The sequence below is a fragment of the Saccopteryx leptura genome, chromosome 6 (genome assembly GCF_036850995.1).
Source record: "Saccopteryx leptura isolate mSacLep1 chromosome 6, mSacLep1_pri_phased_curated, whole genome shotgun sequence".
Taxonomy (NCBI): domain Eukaryota; kingdom Metazoa; phylum Chordata; class Mammalia; order Chiroptera; family Emballonuridae; genus Saccopteryx; species Saccopteryx leptura.
This window is the reverse complement of record NC_089508.1, coordinates 151,036,975-151,055,168: the sequence shown is the minus strand read 5'-3', so window position 1 is coordinate 151,055,168 and position 18,194 is coordinate 151,036,975. Positions and strand designations below refer to the sequence as shown.

The 18,194-nt window shown below is 41.4% G+C and overlaps 1 protein-coding gene across 4 annotated transcripts in view; it reads right to left on the bottom strand.

Annotated features, from left to right (window-relative positions):
* SMURF1 (SMAD specific E3 ubiquitin protein ligase 1) overlaps nt 1-18,194 on the bottom strand; it is a 132,369-nt gene that overhangs the window by 19,158 nt on the left and 95,017 nt on the right. For 3 of the 4 annotated variants that reach the window (XM_066343914.1, XM_066343916.1, XM_066343915.1), the window contains exons 2-11: nt 12,319-12,357; nt 11,136-11,244; nt 9,838-9,971; nt 9,630-9,695; nt 8,310-8,385; nt 6,371-6,612; nt 5,323-5,407; nt 3,695-3,841; nt 2,086-2,284; nt 405-508 (exon numbers count right to left, since the gene is read on the bottom strand). In XM_066343914.1, coding sequence (XP_066200011.1) covers nt 405-508; nt 2,086-2,284; nt 3,695-3,841; nt 5,323-5,407; nt 6,371-6,612; nt 8,310-8,385; nt 9,630-9,695; nt 9,838-9,971; nt 11,136-11,244; nt 12,319-12,357 — 1,201 coding nt within the window. The remainder of the gene's footprint in view (nt 1-404; nt 509-2,085; nt 2,285-3,694; nt 3,842-5,322; nt 5,408-6,370; nt 6,613-8,309; nt 8,386-9,629; nt 9,696-9,837; nt 9,972-11,135; nt 11,245-12,318; nt 12,358-18,194) is intronic. The other variant, XM_066343917.1, reaches the window with a different exon arrangement.

The following is an 18,194-nucleotide window of genomic DNA, read 5'->3' as shown; positions in this document are numbered from 1 at the left end:
TTTATTTTACAAAATTTCTTTGACACAAACGCAACTCACATGCCTTTCCCCGCCCCTGAAAACCCTCTAATGAGAAAGAAAGCCACTTCCGTTACTGATTTCAGAAGCAGGTCTCTCATGGTTCAGGTTCAGTCCTTCCAGATGAAAAAGGGTTAAATTAAAAAGTTTAGTTCCCACTTCATAAAAAGCAAATTAAGGGCAAGGGTCATGTGCATTCTGACAGGTTATGGCAAGATGCCAATGTTCACATGTTCTTAGGAATTCTTACTCTAAAAAAGCTTGCAGCAACATTTGAAATCCTGTTTGAGCACCAGAAAGTGGCCAATGACTTCCTTTTGTAAATATTTTATCACAGTTATGCTGAAGTCCACACAGCAGAAAGCGTGAATAAATTAGCCTCTCACCTCGCCACTCCGCCATAATCCAAGCCTTCCTCTCCACGGAATTTCACCATCAGTCGTTTTTTCAAGTCTTTTGGTCGCATCTTCATTATCTGGCGATAAGACTCCTAGATATCAAAATTACAGTTTCAGAGAGAACAACTTTTCTTATTCTTAAAGTAATAAAAAGCTGAAAGGCTATTGATAATGGAGCCTGATTTTAAAAAGGCATTCATTCGGCCCTGGCCGGTTGGCTCAGTGGTCGAGCGTCGGCCTGGTGTGCAGAAGTCCTGGGTTCGATTCCCGACCAGGGCACACAGGAGAAGCGCCCATCTGCTTCTCCACCCCTCCCCCTCTCCTTCCTCTCTGTCTCTCTCTTCCCTTCCCGCAGCCAAGGCTCCATTAGAGCAAAGATGGCCTCTGCCTCAGGCGCTAGAGTGGCTCTGGTCGCAACAGAGCGACATCCCGGATGGGCAGAACATCGCCCCCTGGTGGGCATGCCAGGTGGATCCCGGTCGGGCGCATGCGGAAGTCTGTCTGACTGCCTCCCTGTTTCCAGCTTCAGAAAAATGAAAAAAAAAAAAAAAAAAAAAAAAGAATTCTGAGCCTGTTTTTATATCTGAAATGAAAAAAATCACCCAACTCTATTGAGTCAAAAAGCAAAACAGGATTTACGTGAGACATAAAGTAGCTCACCCGAAAACACGTTGTTAGCCTGACACTCTGAGATTCAGCATTTTAGGAGAACTAGGTAAGTGCCTGTAGATATTTTCAAGTGATAAGGCAATTAAGAATCTTCTCATGCTTGAAAATTTAATGTAATTCAAACTCTGCCATCCCAAGAGGGAAAGCAGAGGTTGAGTGGAAATGATCTCGCAGCAAAATGTCCATAATTCAGCTCTTTTCTAACCTTGGCGACTGTTTGAGACTCTCGCTGGGAACACTGTGCACATTGGCTGCTCCCCCCACTGGCCGCGCACGCGGCTTCGCACAACCAGGGCAGGCACTTCCCCAGGCCTGGCTCCCTGTGCGCTCCACTGCCCCTGGGAGGCAGCCCGGCCCCCACCTGTCCTGTGCACTCACATCTGCAGTGATCCCACAAAGGTGGGCAGGCTGTGGCCCAAACACAGCTGAGATTTCACTGTATGATCCTGTTCCCTGAGAAAAGGGCCCTCTCTACTGGATGGCCCTCTCTTCGGGGACCCTGATCCCACAGCAGGCTGCATACGGGCAGAGCCCTTCAGGGGAACCAACTGAGCTTCTTATTTCCGAAAAAGACACCAAGGTGGCTGCCTAACTGCTCAGCCTGTGTGAGGCCATAGCAGCAGGACTGGCTAGTTCTGACAAAAGTGCGACTGTAGGGACCTACAGTCTGTGTGTACAGATGAGGGCATTGACCATCCTTCTCTTTCCCACACGTGCCTCTGGGCCTTCGCCCCAGAAACCATCTGAGGGCATGAACTTCTACCCCAGGGGGAAAGGCAGTCCCTTTCTACAAGGCCCCTGGCTCCAACACACCCCACACTGCACATAGCAATACACTCTGTACCCTGAACGCCAAACACAGAGGTTGCTTACGAAGCCACGCCCTCAGAGCACCACCGTAAGACAGTCACTCAGAAGGTGACTCCTCAGCTCAGTCACCGTGTTTATCAACACGAATGCAGGGTCTGTGCCTGACTGTTGGTTGCACTAAATTCCATACCTCAAATATTTCTTCTCTGGACACTTCGATGCGGCAATGACCAGCTTGCGGTTGCTGAAGGGAGAGCTCGTGTCTGAGGACTTTCAGTTTCTGAACTAAGTCTCTCTCGTATCTCTGGGCAGGGAGCTCCTCGTCCTCCACTGAGCCCTCGCTGGGGAGTGGCAGTGGCTGGCTGGGCTCTTTCAGTTGGCACTGGTGACTTGAGAAGAACAGAAGCATCAAAGTCACACCAAGAGCAGCGGCCAAGGGACTGCAGGCACTGCTCCCACACCAAGGGGATTGAGACAAGAGTTCATTACACAGAACTTCAAGCAAACATTTTTTTCTCTGATGACATGGATATGTAAAAATTACTGGTGCCACCATCAGCCCAAATATAGGTCTATGATACAATAATACCCCACTTCCACACAATAGCTAAGCTCAGACATTATCACTGCTATAAATAAAAACAGCAACTGCTATCACTTATCATCTAGTACATATCTGCAAGTGGCCAGTGCACTGTTAGATGTACCTTGGTGGTTACAATGAAATATATTATAGAATTAAAAACAGGAGCTGGCCGGTTGGCTCAGTGGTAGAATGTCGACCCGGCGTGTGGAAGTCCCAGGTTCGATTTCCAGTCAGGGCACACAGGAGAAGCGCCCATCTGCTTCTCTCCCCCTCCCCTTTCTCTCTCTCTCTCTCCCGCAGCAATGGCTTGATTGATTTAAAGACGTCAGTTCCAAGTGCTGAGGATGGCTCTGTGGAGCCTCCACCTCAGGTGCTAAAAACAGCTTGGTTGCTAGCATGGCCCCAAATGCGTAGAGCATTAGCCCAAGATGGGGGTCCCTGGGTAGATCCTGGTCGGGGCACATGTGGGAGTCTGTCTCTGTATCTCCCCTACTCTTACTTAAAAAAAAATTAAAAACAAATTATAGTGGAGGGGCAATAAGCACAAGAGCAAACAACTCAAGTGAAAACTAATCCTTGTTTTCAGAACCAACAGACGGCTAAGCCTACTCATTGAAAGCAAATTCCAGTAAAATAAAAGGACTAGGACTAGTACAGGGATAAAGTGGCATCTGCCTTTTTTTTCAAGTTTTGCTATTGATGTCAGTTGTCAGTGAGAAGAGCCATGCAGGCTCTTATGTGCTGAGGACACAACGAACCTAGAACACATGCAGGAGCCAAGGTCGTTCCAGGTTATCCAGGAACAACAGGCACAGGAAAAGGCCCCAGCAAGTGGCATTACTGCCTGTGGCTGCTTTGAGCCTGATGAGCCGGCACTATGGAAAACCTCATTTTACTGCTTCGCACTTAAGAACCACGCATTTCATCACAGTGCTGGGGTGGAAGCTTCATTTAAGAACCTGCCTAATATGCCATCTTGGTGAATTTAATTTCATGGGCAGAAAAGAAGAGAGTGGTAACAGCAACGAGATGGCTTTAGTGCTGTTCACAGCTAATTTGAGAGTTTAAGACATCCAACTGCCCAAATATTTATCATATTTTGCTAATGCTTATTCTCCACTAAGAAACAATGCAGTAAACAAATTAAGAAAAATATTAGCAGAAAACATTAAATGATAAATGTAAGTCAACAAATATTATGTAAAAGTCTTACTTCATGATGTGGTGTAACCTTGGGTCTGTAAACTGGGTTGTTCGGTTATTATGATCTACAAAATATATTCTTCCAGACACTGTACTTCTGACTTCCCAACCTGGCGGCAGTGGTCCAAGTTCATCACAATTCACACTGTTAAGGTCTCTACCAAAATGGAAGATACAGAGAGGTATGTACATCTGAATATAGAGGCATAAGACCAAGACTTCAGCAAGAGGAACCACAGGTGTCCCTTATCAATGTGGCCATGTCCTCTATATCAATGATAGGGACAGTCATGGTGCTACTTACGCCAAATTCCCACTGAATCCAGACTTCTGTGCTGCTGGTGGCAGCAAAAGCCAACAGATAAAAATGAAACTTTCAGAGCCTATACACATGAGGGAGACATGATCTACCTGGGGAACATCACTTCTTGTACTGAAAACGGCCCGAACAGTAGGAAGCATCTGACACTCTGGGAAAATGATCTGAATTCACAGTAAATGAAACACTCAAGGTCAGAAAGGCTGCCTCATAGAAGAGCCCCAAACAGCATAAGTGTTTTGCAGCTGAGGGGATGTATTAACATGCATTTGAAATCTCACAACTCTAAACAGGTGCACTGGGAAGAGGTATTCTCATTTTTAGTTGGCTCCATTAAGTAACTATTTGTAATTCCAACCTCTTGATTAATTATTCCAGCACAATCCACAGTCATGTAGACACACAGCATTACTGACCAAGACGCTTTTCTAATTAGCACACAGCCTGACATCTCTTAGAGTGGGTACTGTCGAGACTCCTCATCCATCTGCAGGTAGTATTTCCACTCCAATTATAGATACTGAATCATAAATTTAACACAGACTTGGAAAATCAAAGATAGGAAGCTTATTCTCAGATGAAACAATTCATGAATAAAAAGAAAATGAGCATTACTTAAAATATGTTATTAAGTAGTAATGCTATTCTAAAACAAACAAAAAATTTTTTAAAGCAAAGCAAAGCAAAGCAAAGCAAAGAAATAAAGAAACATAACTCTGTTGTGGGGTGGGGCGGGGCTCTCTGACCTGGGCTCGGATGTATGGCCTTGTAGAAGGAATTCGTATAGAAAAGCTGCATCTCCCTCAGGAATGGTCCCCAAGGGACTGAGGCAATAGAGATAGTAAAGTAGAAGAGAGAAAGGGTAATAGAGTCTTTATATTTCCTTTTAATGCTTTATTATGGAAAACTTTAAGTATATAAAAAGGAGAGAAACCATAATGAATAACCAACTTCAACAATTATCAAGTCATAGTCAACCTGTTTCAGATACACCTTTATATTCACTGCCCCACCCCAATTATTTGAAGCAAATCCCAGACATCATATCATTTCATTCACCATTATTTTTAGTTTAAAATGAAGATACATCTTGGAGGGGTTATTGGCTTTCCAAGTGAGAGCACATTTGATTAATCTAGGGGTGAGGGCCTTTTTTGGTTGTGACCTGATTTCAAGACCCAGGACTGCTGTCCAAAGGACCCTTGGTTCTAGCAGCTGCCACCTTAACAGGTAGAGGGTCTGGAGGTGGCAGCGGAGCTGTGACACACCAGAGACCCCGAGGCCAAGACCCCAGGTTGATGCGCACTTTAGAAACCTACCTTGGTATCCGGGGGTCGTGCCACGTGCTAACTCCAGTCTGTGTGTGCAAAAAGTACACTTGCCCCTGCACTGTTGTTCTTTGTTCTGTACAAGAAATTGGGGATATGATTAAATTTAATTCCAAGGAAAGTTTCAACCAGTCCTCTAAGCACAGGTCTAAGCTTATTTTTTTTTCTCTTTAAAGATTTTTATTCCTATTAATTTTACAGAGAGAGGAGAGGGTGCGAGGAACGAGAAGTGTCAACTCGTAGTTGCTTCACTTTAGTTGATCATTGCTTGATTGCTTGTTGTATGTGCCTTGATCAGGCAAGCCCAGGGTTTTGAACTGGTGACTCCAGCATTCCAGGTTGGTGCTCTAGGTGCTCTATCCACTGCACCACCACAGACCAGGCTAAGCTTCTTTTCAACATTGTTTAAAATCACCCAGAAAAGGAATTAAAAGGGCAGTGGTTAACTTTGCCAGACTTCCTCACGGTACCAGCCCTCACAAACATTTGAGCCTGCCTCCCTTTCTCCTGCTCACATCTTCCTTGTCAGAGCCCTGGAGGAGCCGGGTCTGTGTCCCCACATCACCAGGACTGACCTTACCTTGACCTCTACCACCTCCACTTGTCAGACTTCGGGTGTGATCTGCCACATTTAAATGAATTTCTCCTTCATTAATCAGGTCCTCTGTCTACATTGTCAAATGATCCCTTCTTTTCACTCTGACGCCATACTGTCCTGTCCATATGCAAATCAGAGGACCACAAATGCCCTCATCCAGCCCACACACCATCCTGATTTTCTGGAATATTCATTTGCCTAAAATTTTTACACAATTGCTAAACTGGGGAACTGGTACAACTGCTGACAAATTTGTGATGAGCAAGATTTATCACCATCTTTATCTGGTTACTTGTCTTTATACTGACACAACCATCGTACTACACAGCTCTGCAAACTGAAGCAGTGAAGCCACGCAATGAGTTACTAAAAAAGGATAAAAAACGAAAGCTCCCTGAAACACTGCAGAAAATGCTCAGCATACAGGGTGAACTCTCTCACCGTAGCCTTCAGGTAGTTCTGGGGACTGGTGGCCATGTGGTCGGTTCTGAGGCGTCTGGAGGGACCCTCGGATCTCGGGATTTCGAAGTCGCTGTGCCTGCAGTCTTTGATCTTGACTTGGGGACTCCCCGAGCCTGCAGTTCCCTCCACCAGCAGCAGCACCAGTGCTATCTGTGTAAGGGGCAGGCTCCTCCATGAAGCAGCTGAGGGGCCTCCCGGGCCCTGAGTCTTCATACACGGTTCTGAAAGGGGCAGAACACAGTGCGCATGGGCACACAGCGAGACAGGGACCTGGAGAGTCAGTGCGGGGCTCTCACATCCATTCATTCTGCGTTCCTTGAACAATATACAGTGTCCTAAGTGCTTTGTGCCATAGAATTCATTCTGTCCTATTTAAATACAAAGACTTTTCACAAAACAAGTGGCCAAGAGGTGCCATCAAAGTCCCCGTGGGATTCCATCTTTGGGGAGAGCTGAGTGATGAGAAAACACCAACCTGGACTATAAGGGGCTCATGAAATGAGATTTGATTTTTCTTGATTTAAAGTCAAATCCAAATATTCCATTTTCCTCTGTAGTAAAATTCCTGGTTACATAAAATACTGCAATGACTTTAAGTACTCTTTAACATAAATCTTCACCCCCTGAGCCATTCTGAAGACAATTTACTTTAACAGACTATTTTCTCTTATAAGCAAGTACTTTTGAAAATACTTCACATTGAAAAGTTTCAAATATATTCACAAATTGGGAGACTAATCTCCCAGACTCATCACTAGTACAATGATTTTCTCGTGGCTACTCCTTCTGACGTCCCCTTCCCACTGAATTATTCTGAAACCAATCCCAACCATTTCCCATTTCATCCTTAAATATTTCAGCATATACTTTTAAGAGATAAAGACTTTTTCCATTATCATGACTAAAAAATGTACATTAATTTTTAAATATCATCAAACACCAGTCAGTGTTTAATTTCTCCAGTCAAATGTCTCAATCAGGATCCAAGCAAGGTCCACACATTGCATTTAGTAGGTTTGTCTCTTAAGTCTTTTATTATTAATGTGCAGGTTCTCTTCCTCCCTTGTGATTTACTTATTTTTCAAGTGTATGTTTGTGTAGACACGGGTTAGCATCTTCTACACTCTCCTGAGTGCCCACTTCTAGACTGGGACTATGTAACACATTCTCCTGTCCCCTTTGTTTCTAAGAGGTATGTCAACGTCAGATTAATTCTGTTGTGGTGTTGATAAAAATTATTACTAATTATCACCCACCTTAATTAATTCATTAGGGATCACAAAATTGTGATAGTGACCAATGAGAGTTTTCAGGGTTTTTTTCAAATTGAATTTATTGAGGTGACTCTGGTTAACAAAATTATAAAGGTTTCAGGTGCACAATTCTACAACACAGAATTTTTTTTAAAACTGTTTTAGGGTTTTTTTTTCTCTCTGTGTCATTATGAACATATAATGTTCATTTTAAACATATTAGGGACAAATATAAGGTGATAAAAAATAATTTGACTTTGGGCGATGTGGTATACAACATAATCAATAGTTCAAATGCTATAGAGATATTTATCTGAAACCTATGTCCTCTTATTGATCAATGTCACTCTGTTAATTTTCTAAATACAATTTAAAAATTAAAAAAACAAACCAACATATTTTATGTCTTTCAATCCATTAGTTACAATTCATATTAAGGATAAAATTGTTCTATCTTTGGCCAGTGGGAACCTCTTTAAATTGGATCCTGAGTCTTTGGGCACAATGCTACTATAAGTCTTTACAGCTTCCTTTATAAGTGTTACCGCACAGTCCTTTCCTGCGTCTCACTACTCAGCACAGTGAAAAGGCGGGAAGGACAGTTTCATACAAAGCGCGAGCTCATGCAGCAGAGCGCTCAGCAGCGTTGTCACGGTGATACATACCCTTCATTCTCTAGCAGTCCTCTGCAGTCTACCACAGACCCTCCAGTGCCTGTTCTGTCTCGTGTCTGTAAACTGACTAAAACAGAAAATAACGTCTTGCATTACAATTCAGTGGTATTTCATACAATTGTAATACAGCGAGCCATTGTGAATGCATAATCTATGCACAATATTATTTTTTAAAAGCGAGGCATGTGCGTATAGACACACACATATATTCCTATGCTTTCAAGCACGAAGCATTCTATTACAGGAGGTCACACCACTGCACACTGCCTGGACCAGTCCTTGTAAATACGGCAGAAGAGGGGTTTGTTTCCGTGCTCTCCATAAACACAATGGAACACACAGTCTCTTCCTCTAAGTCACCTTATTCTTTAAGGACATTTTGACTTACGTTTAATAATGACACAGAGAGCACTTTCAGTAATTGCAAAGTTCAGATGGATCCAAACATTTATTTTTGGTTGCAACTATGAACACCACAGATGTTTATAAAGTTGCTCCCAGTTACTCGTTTTCCCGGGCACATCCCTCCACAAAGGAAAAAAAAATCACATATAGAAAAATGTTTTCATTATGATAGCTTTTAGGAGGTTCACCTACAGTGCGTTTATCTTGGGTCAAGCCCACATAAGACAGTACCTGAGCAATCTGGGCTCACTCTGGTGTGCTGCTGAAATCCTACCTTTTCTTTGGTTCTTTTGTAATGCATACAGTCAGCACACAGCATTTCAGAGTTACCCTAAAATGCTAAGAAAAACTGGATAGATAATACGATGAGCTTCTTAACAGATAAATCACTTTCAAGAGAACACTGCCAGTCAACACTCTGTAACATAAGCACATTCTATTCGTTCATGCTAAGATAATTCAGTCCTCTAACTGTACAAAATCGTATTACATGAAAGTCTTCCGAAATCATCTTTGCTTTTTATATATATGATGGGTTTTCCTGAAGAAACTATTTCTCAGCGCTTGAATATGTGGCCACCATGCTTCTCATCTACCTCTGAGTAATACAATGACAAATTAGTTAACCATTGTGTGATGATTAAAATGACATTTAAAATTACAATCCTAAATCCTTTTGTACCTTAGTCGTTTTAGCTCAGCTTTGAAGGATAGTTTGAAGAGAATTAGCTAAAATAACAAAAACCACAAAAGATGACACCTTAGTGCTGAAGAAATGGCCCCCATATGTGGTCTGTCCTTTGAAGTATGTCAACATGTCAGTGCTCGTGTGTGTTTTCTCAGTGATGAGGAGTTGAATGTTAAGTTCTGTAAAGCATCTCTTTATACAGATGAGAAAGTTCTTACCCACTATTTGGCCACGAACTGCATCAGTATCTGAGGGATTTAGTTTGCATAGATCCAAACGCTGGTCTGCAAACAAACAATTCAAAACTTAACCCAGGGAAATGTTAACTAGGAGGAAGGCAGGAATTCTGTATTCAGTATTTAAAAAATGATGCCTCATGAGTCTTCCTCAGGTGCATGAAAAGGCAGAAAAGCATTTGGTTCTTACATCCAGTATCTTTCAATCTGCTGATGGCATTGGAGAGTAGCCGCACACAGCCCAAGAAGCCGGCTCCCTGCTTCTTGTGAACTTTCTTGTGGTTCCACACGCTGACGGTTATAGAATCAGTTTTCCCAACATATCTAAAAACAACATGCAAACTCACTTTTAACTGTATTTCTGAATTATTATAGCCCACTGAGAGTTTATCTAATTGACTTGTCAGTATAGAAGAATTCTTAAAAAATAGTGTTGGTTCTATATTCCACATGTAGGAGGCACTCAATAAATATATGTCTACTGACTTCAACGGGCTGGGAAAAGAACTAACCAGATATGTAAGAAGCAAATGTAGATAACCACATAAGTAATTACCTTGTAACAGAGATTTACCATAATATAATTGATTCCAAAGGACAATGACATGATTCAGAAATTCCTACCAATGTTAGGCTTACTATTGAACATTAGTTTGCAACAGGGAACTACCTATAAACCCACAGATCCATCCAAAGGACAGTAATGGGTACTAACTCAGGCATTAACCCCACTTTCAGGGCAAGTCAACCATAGAGGGGAGCTTTCAGGACAAGAACTGACAACCACTTTCCAGATCACTAATGGTACCTCAGTATACCTGAAAGTCAGTCTTAGAATCTAGCTATTAAAATCCCACCCAAACCCAGCATAATTTGTGTTAATAAAAAACCAATAATCATTCAGTATTATTTTGACAAACATTTCTTAGCAGGGACATGAAAACATAGGTGCATACAAAATAGTGGTTTTCAAAGTGCAATCCATTTTATGAACAAATATAAGAAATTGTCTGGTGGTAAGTCGATTTATACATATTCAATCATACCAAACTATACTTTCTCTTACAGAAAATATATTTGTACCAAAGGCTGAATTAAAAAAATAGAAATATATGTAAAATATGTATTTATTTGCATAATAAAATGTATAATAATAATGTATTTTAAAGTAAAAACTCTCAGGTTTAGGGTTTCACGAAAAAAAGATAAAGTAGCCCATAAGAAGACCTGAACTATGGCTCTTATTTTTTGTTAGAATGCTCAACAGATTGAAAAATTACAGAAACAAACCATGAAAATCTATAAAAATGTCAAATGCAAGAATTTCCAAGTATAGGCAGTATTCATTTGGCTATATACTTTTATTATCAATAACAACAAGTTAGAAATTCTCTTTTATCATTTTCTTTTAAATAAAATGCTTCTTTTAAAAGTTAGATACCTATTTTCCTGCCACTCTCCAAATAGCTTATAGAATATTCAACTCACAGATCATAGTGCTGGTTCCACTTTGGGTCCAATGTGTTTTTCACAGTGTCCGTTGAGTGGCACTGCCCAGATCCATCCACAACAATATTTGCAAAAGGGTCAGGGAGTCCTGGAGAAAAGGGGACAGCCACACCTGGGTGAGAATACAGATCTATCACATGACATCAGTACACAGTCTTACAGGCAGGCTAACGGGAGCGTCAAGATCCTCTGATTTGGTAAACAAGATTACCTTGGTAGATTTGATTCTCTAATTTAAGGTTAGTTTCGATCTATTTACCTTCTAAGAAAGTAACCCAGTATGACTCACCCTCAGATTTTTAGAGGCTAAAAACTGGGTTTACAGAAAACAGCAAAAAACAGGCTTAAATTCAAATATCATTTTTGATAATCACTAAGTAGTAGGGCTAATTAAATGGAGGAAAGGTGTCTATAATGAGTTGTCTAATAAATAATACTTAGAAATCTTGCTTACTGACTTTGTCTATATGATCTCTGGAAGCAAGTATTTACTGAGTCTTCATAAGTTAAGCTCCTAAAAGAATTCGACAGGTGTATCAAATCCGAGAGGTGGCAGGTTAGAGGCCTGGAGGTGCACCTCTGTCCTGGAGCTGCCCAGCTACTTGAATAAGGCTGTGAACCCAGGTTTCTTCATCTTTAAAATGTGGCTACCACCACCTCAGCAGTGAGCAGCATGCCTGGGAGGAAAGAAGACAGTGCAGACTTCCAGCTGCAGGCGCCTACTTTACAACAGGAGAATTTCCTGAGTGAAGGGGTGATTCCTTTCTTCAGAAAAGGATTCTCTATTTTTCACAATTCCTTTAATTACAAGCCTTTTAAAAAGAGTTTTATAAAACCTGACTAACAATTTCATTTAAACCAGCTATTTTATAGAGAAATGTCTTGTCTGATTTTGAGCTGAAAAACAGAGAAAACGGTGTGGCTGAAATAGGAAATGAGAGAGTTTTTCTTGTATGAGTTAAAATTCTGTGCCTAGGAGCTAGGGAGTCTCTCTATGTTGTAGTCAACTGAGAAATAAAGTTTTTGAAACCATGGATTTTTATTCAGTAAAGGGCAGGATTGATTTTTAGGAGAATACAATCAGCATTTTTAATAAGTTTAAAATTTCAGAGATATGTGCAAAATATTAATATTGTAAGAGCAAAAATGGGTGTTTACTTACTGAAGAAGTCTTTCTTTGCAAGGTTCTTGGCACATAATACTAAAAACAAACAAAAATGCTTGGTTAGCATTTATGGACAAATTTCACCACAGCTAGTGGCTTTGGATGAAGCTGTGTCCACCCTCCCTCAGGTTCCTATGCTGAAGCCCACGTGATTGATTTGCATATGGGGCCTGTGGGAGGGGCTCAAGTTTCATTGCTGTCATGAGGGTGGGGATAATGACAGGATTAGTGTTCTTACAAGAAGAGACCACACAGAGCTTGCTCTCACTCTGCTCTGCATGAGAAGGTGCAGCAAGGAGGTGACATCTACAAGCCAGAGAGGCCCCTCACCAAGAACCAGTTTTGCCAGCACATTGATCTTAGGCTTTTCCAGACTCCAGAACTATGAGAAATAAATGTTGACTGTTCCAGCTATCTAGTCTATGGTATTTTGTTACAGCAGCCCAAACTGACTGAGAAGAATTCTAAAAATTATCTTTGCCAATGATTGCCTTTCAAATTTAGCACTATATTAAACAAAAAACTGTTCAAGTAATTAAAAAGTGTTTTCCTATTGGGAATCAACTATAACAAATACAAAATGTTTTAGTTCAAACTTAAAATCTTACCTAAACATATAAAGGTGGATTTATCAATATGCACTTCTAACTGCTTAAGATCATATAAATATCAACTCAAATAAGACTTATGGTTAGCTTTTAGCTACTGTTAACCACAACAAAAGAAATTGTGCATTTTTGATATTCTGATAAATAATACAATTTTGTAAATGTAAACGTCAGTGTGTTGGCGACTAGAAAGCAAGGTGAGAGGAACAGAAAATCAGGGGCCATTATCAGGTGTTGTGAAAAACAAATGAGAAAAATGTATGTTAAGAATTTAGCAAAGTGTTGGCAAATAGAAAGAATGCAATAAATGCTATTGTTGTTATTACTGTATCTTCTTAATGAAATTTTGTCACCGGAACTATTACATGATTAAAGCTACTATGTCAAGAGAATATACATCAATGTTTCTTTTACATTGCTTCACAAATTTTAAAGAATACGTTTTGTTTAAATATATTATTTCCAAAAATATATTCATATAATATTTTTCTGCAGACTTTTCATTTAGTATATTTTTATATAACAGCTTTATAAAGATATAATTCATATACTACACAATTCATCTATTTAACATATATAATTCAGTGGTTTTTAGTATCCTCACAAGGTTATACAACCATCACCACAATCAATTTTACATTTTCATTACCTCCCCCCTCCCAAAGAAATCCCATACTCATTAGCAGTCACTCTTCATTTATTCTCAAATCCCACCAGTCCAAGGCAATGGATTTGCCTATTCTGGACATTTCATATAAATGAAATCATATAATATGTGGTATTTTATGACTGCCTTTTTTCACTTAGTATGTTTTTATAGTATGAATCCATTCCTTTCCATAACAGAAATAGTCCACTGTGTGAATATACCACATTTTCTTTATTGATTTATCAATGGATGGACACAGGCTATTTCTGCTGTTTGGTCATTGAGAATAATGTGGTACAAGTTATTGTGTAGACACATATTTTATTTTTCTTACAAGCCTCTGAGTGGAACTGCTGAATCCTATCTTTAACACTTTGAGAGCTGCCAGTGCTTCCCACAGCACCTGCACCATTCTCCTTTCCCACCAGCAGAGTGTGAGTGTTCTGATTCTGCACAGCCTTGACTAACACTTATTACCTGTCTCTGTGGTTTTTATCTGTGGTTTTAATTTGCATTTCTCTATCATTTTGAGCATCTTTTCATACGCTTATTAGTTATCAGTAAATCTTTTTGGAAAAATTTCTATTTAGATGTGTTTGCCTATTTTTAATTGATTATTTGTCTCTTTTTCTAAAGATAAAATATACTTATCAGATTTGCAAATATTCTCCCATTCCATGGGTTATCTTTTCACTTTCTTGATCATGTTCTTCAAAGCACCAAATTTTTCAATTCGGATAAAGTCCAATCTATCTATTTTCTTTAGTTGTTTGTGCTTTGGTGTCATGTCTAAGAAGGCTTTGCCTTACCAAAGGTCTTAAAGATTCAGTCCTATATTTTCTTCTAAGAGATTTATATTGTTAGCTTTTTCATATTTTTAGCTACTCTACTCAAATTACTGTTACACTACTCTTTTTTTTTACTTTTTTGTTTGTTTATTTATTTATTTTTTACAGAGACAGAGAGAGAGTCAGAGAGAGGGATAGATAGGGACAGACAGGAACGGAGAGATGAGAAGCATCAATCATTAGTTTTTCATTGCGCATTGTGACACCTTAGTTGTTCATTGATTGCTTTCTCATATGTGCCTTGACCGTGGGCCTTCAGCAGACCGAGTAACCCCTTGCTCAAGCCAGCGACCTTGGGTCTAAGCAGGTGAGCTTTTTGCTCAAGCCAGATGAGCCTGAGCTCAAGCTGGCAACCTCGGGGTCTCGAACTTGGGTCCTCTGCATCCCAGTCCAACGCTCTATCTACTGTGCCACCGCCTGGTCAGGCTGTTACACTACTCTTAAATAGACATTTAGGTCTATGATCTATTTTGAGTTCATTTTCACCCTGGCTGGTTGCCTCAGTGGTAGAGCGTCGGCCCAGAGTGTGAAAGTCCCAGTTTCGATTCCCGGTCAGGGCACACAGTTGAGAAGCGACCATCTGCTCCCCACCCCAACACCCCGCCCCCTGGCAGCCCTGGCTCGATTGGTTTAAGCAGGTTGGCCTTGGATGAGGAGGATGGCTCCATGGCCTCCGCCTCAGGTGTTAAAAAATGGCTCAGTTGCTGAGCAATGGAGCAATGGCCCCAGATGGGCAGAATATTGCCCCCTAGTAGGCTTGCCAGGGGGATCCCGGTTGAGGCACGGGAGTCTGTCTCTACCTCCCCTCCTCTCACTAAAAGAGTTCATTTTCATGTATGATGTGAGGTGTCCAACTTCATTCCTTTGCAGGTAGGTAGAGGCACAATTATACCAGCACCATTTGTTGAAGACCATTCTTTCTCCATTGACTTGTCTTGACACCCTTGTTGAAAAACAAGTCGCTGTAAATGTGAGTTTCTTTGTTGACTTTTAGTTTTATTCCATTATCTGTATGTCTCTCCTTGTGCCATGACCACACTGTCTTGATTTCTGTCTTAGTCCGTTCAGGCTGCTATAATAAAATAGTATTGAAGCCCTGGCCGGTTGGCTCAGCGGTAGAGCGTCGGCCTGGCGTGCAGGGGACCCAGGTTTGATTCCCGGCCAGGGCACATAGGAGAAGCGCCCATTTGCTTCTCCACCCCCCCTCCTTCCTCTCTGTCTCTCTCTTCCCCTCCCGCAGCCAAGGCTCCATTGGAGCAAAGATGGCCTGGGCGCTGGGGATGGCTCCTTGGCCTCTGCCCCAGGCGCTAGAGTGGCTCTGGTCGCGGCAGAGCGATGCCCCGGAGGGGCAGAGCATCGCCCCCTGGTGGGCAGAGCATGGCCCCTGGTGGGCGTGCCGGGTGGATCCCAGTCGGGCGCATGCGGGAGTCTGTCTGACTGTCTCTCCCCGTTTCCAGCTTCAGGAAAAAAAAAAAAATAGTATTGACTGTGCAGCTCATAAATAACAAATACTTCTCTCTCAGTCCTGGAGGCTGGAAGTCCAGGATCAGAGTGCATGGCTGGGGGAGGGTTCTCTTTCAGATGCAGACTTCTCACTGTACTCTCACAAGGCAGAGGGGCGAGGGGTCTCTCTGGAGTCTCTTCTCTAAGGCATCTGGATTCTACCCTTATGATTTATGTACCTCTCGGAGTCCCGGATTTAATACCATCATGTTAGGGGGTTAGGATTTCAACATATAAATGGGGGGGGGGGAGACACACAAACATTCAGACCACAGTAATTACTATAGCTTTATAAGAAATTTTTAAATTAGGAAGTATGAGTCTTCCAACTTTGTTCTTTTTCAATACTATGTCAGCTATCCTGGATCTGTTAAATTGCCACATAAATTTTAGGATTAATTTCTCCGAAAAAGGCAGCCTGGATTTTGATAGGAATTTCACTGAATCTGTAGATAAATTTTGGGAGGATTATCATCTTAACAATACTAAATTTTCAAATCTGTGAATATGTGATGTCTTCCCATTTATTTACATTGTGTGTGTGTGTGTGTGTGTGTAAGGGAGATAGATAGACTCCTGCATGTATCCGACCGGGATCCACCCAGCACACCCCATCTGGGGTTGATGCTAGAACCAATTGAGCCACTGGCTGTGAGAGAGGATGAGGGAGAGAAATGGGAGGAGGAGGGGGAGAAAAAAGGGAGGAGAAGAGGGAGAGAAAGGGGAGGGGGAGGGGAAGAGAAGCAGACGGTCACTTCTTATATATGCCCTGAACAGGGAATTGAACCTGGGATGTCTGCACATCAGGCTGACGTGCTATCCATTGAGCAAACTGGCCAGGGTCATCTTCTTTCATTATCACTTTGGGCCCTAGCTAGTTGGCTCAGCGTGTGGAAGTCATGGTTTCGATTCCCGGTTAGGGCACGCAGGAGAAGCAATCATCTGCTTTTCCACCCTTCCCCTTCTCTCTTACTCTTTCCCCCCTCACACAGCCATGACTCATTTGAGCTAGTTGGCCTCAGGCAATGAGGATGGCACCATAGCCTCACCTCAAACGGTAAAATAGTTCAGTTGTAGAGTAATGGAGCAATGGCCCCAGATGGGCAGAGCATTGCTCCATAGGGGGCTTGTTGGGTGGATCCTGGTCGGGGTGCATGTGGGAGTCTGCCTTTCTGCCTCTCACCTCTCAATAATAAAAAAAGAAAAAAATTATAACTTTGTTTTGTAATTTTCAGTGTGTAAGTTTTATACTTCTTTTATTAAACTTATTCCTAAGTGTTTTACTCTTTTTGAAGTTATTGCAAATAAAATTGTTTGCCTAAATTTCATTTTCAGATTGTTAATTTCTAGGGTTCAGAAACACAACTGATCAGTTTGCATCTTGCAACTTTGTTGAACTCATTTTTTGGCTGAAAATTTTTTTTATTTTTTTTTTATTTTTAGTGAGAGAGAGATAGAGAGAGGGACAGACAGGAACAGACAGATAGGACGGGAGATGAGAAGCATCAATTCTTTGTTGCAGCACCTTGGTTGTTCATTGATTGTTTTCTCATATGTACCTTGAATGGGGGGGGGGGGCTCCAGCTGAGCTAGTCACCCCTTACTCAAGCCAGGGACCTCGGAGTTTTGAACTGAGTCTTCTGCATCCCGGGCCGACGCTCTACCTACTGTGCCACCACCAGGCCAGGCTTCTGTGTTCTTTTGAATTTTCCATATATAAGATCACATCATCTGCAAATAGAGATATTTTTCCTTTTCAAGTTGGATGCCTTTTCTTTCTTTTTCTTGCCTGACTGCCCAGTACCTCTAATACAATACTGAGTAGAAGGGGTGGGCACCCTTGTCTTGTTCCTGATCTTGGGGCAAAGCATTTGGTCTTTCAGTGACTGAGTATGATGTCAGCTATGGGTTTTCATAGGTGCCCTTTGCTAGATTGCAAAGCTTTTTTCTGTTCCTAGTTGGTTGTTTTAATCAGAAAGGGGTGTCAGCTTTCATCAAATGCTTTTTCTGTATTTACTGAGGTGATAATTTGGTGTTTGTCCTCTATTTATTGACAGGATGTAGTAGAGTGGTTGATTTTCAGATGTTAAACCAACCCTGCATTCTGAGATGAATTCCACGTGGTTATTGTGCACAACCTTTAATGTGCTGCTGTATTCCGTTTGCTAATATTTTGTTGCGGAATTTTTGTTATATTCATAAGAGATATTGGTCCACACGTTAATTCTTTTGTATCAGGGTGATACAGACCTCATAAAATGAGTT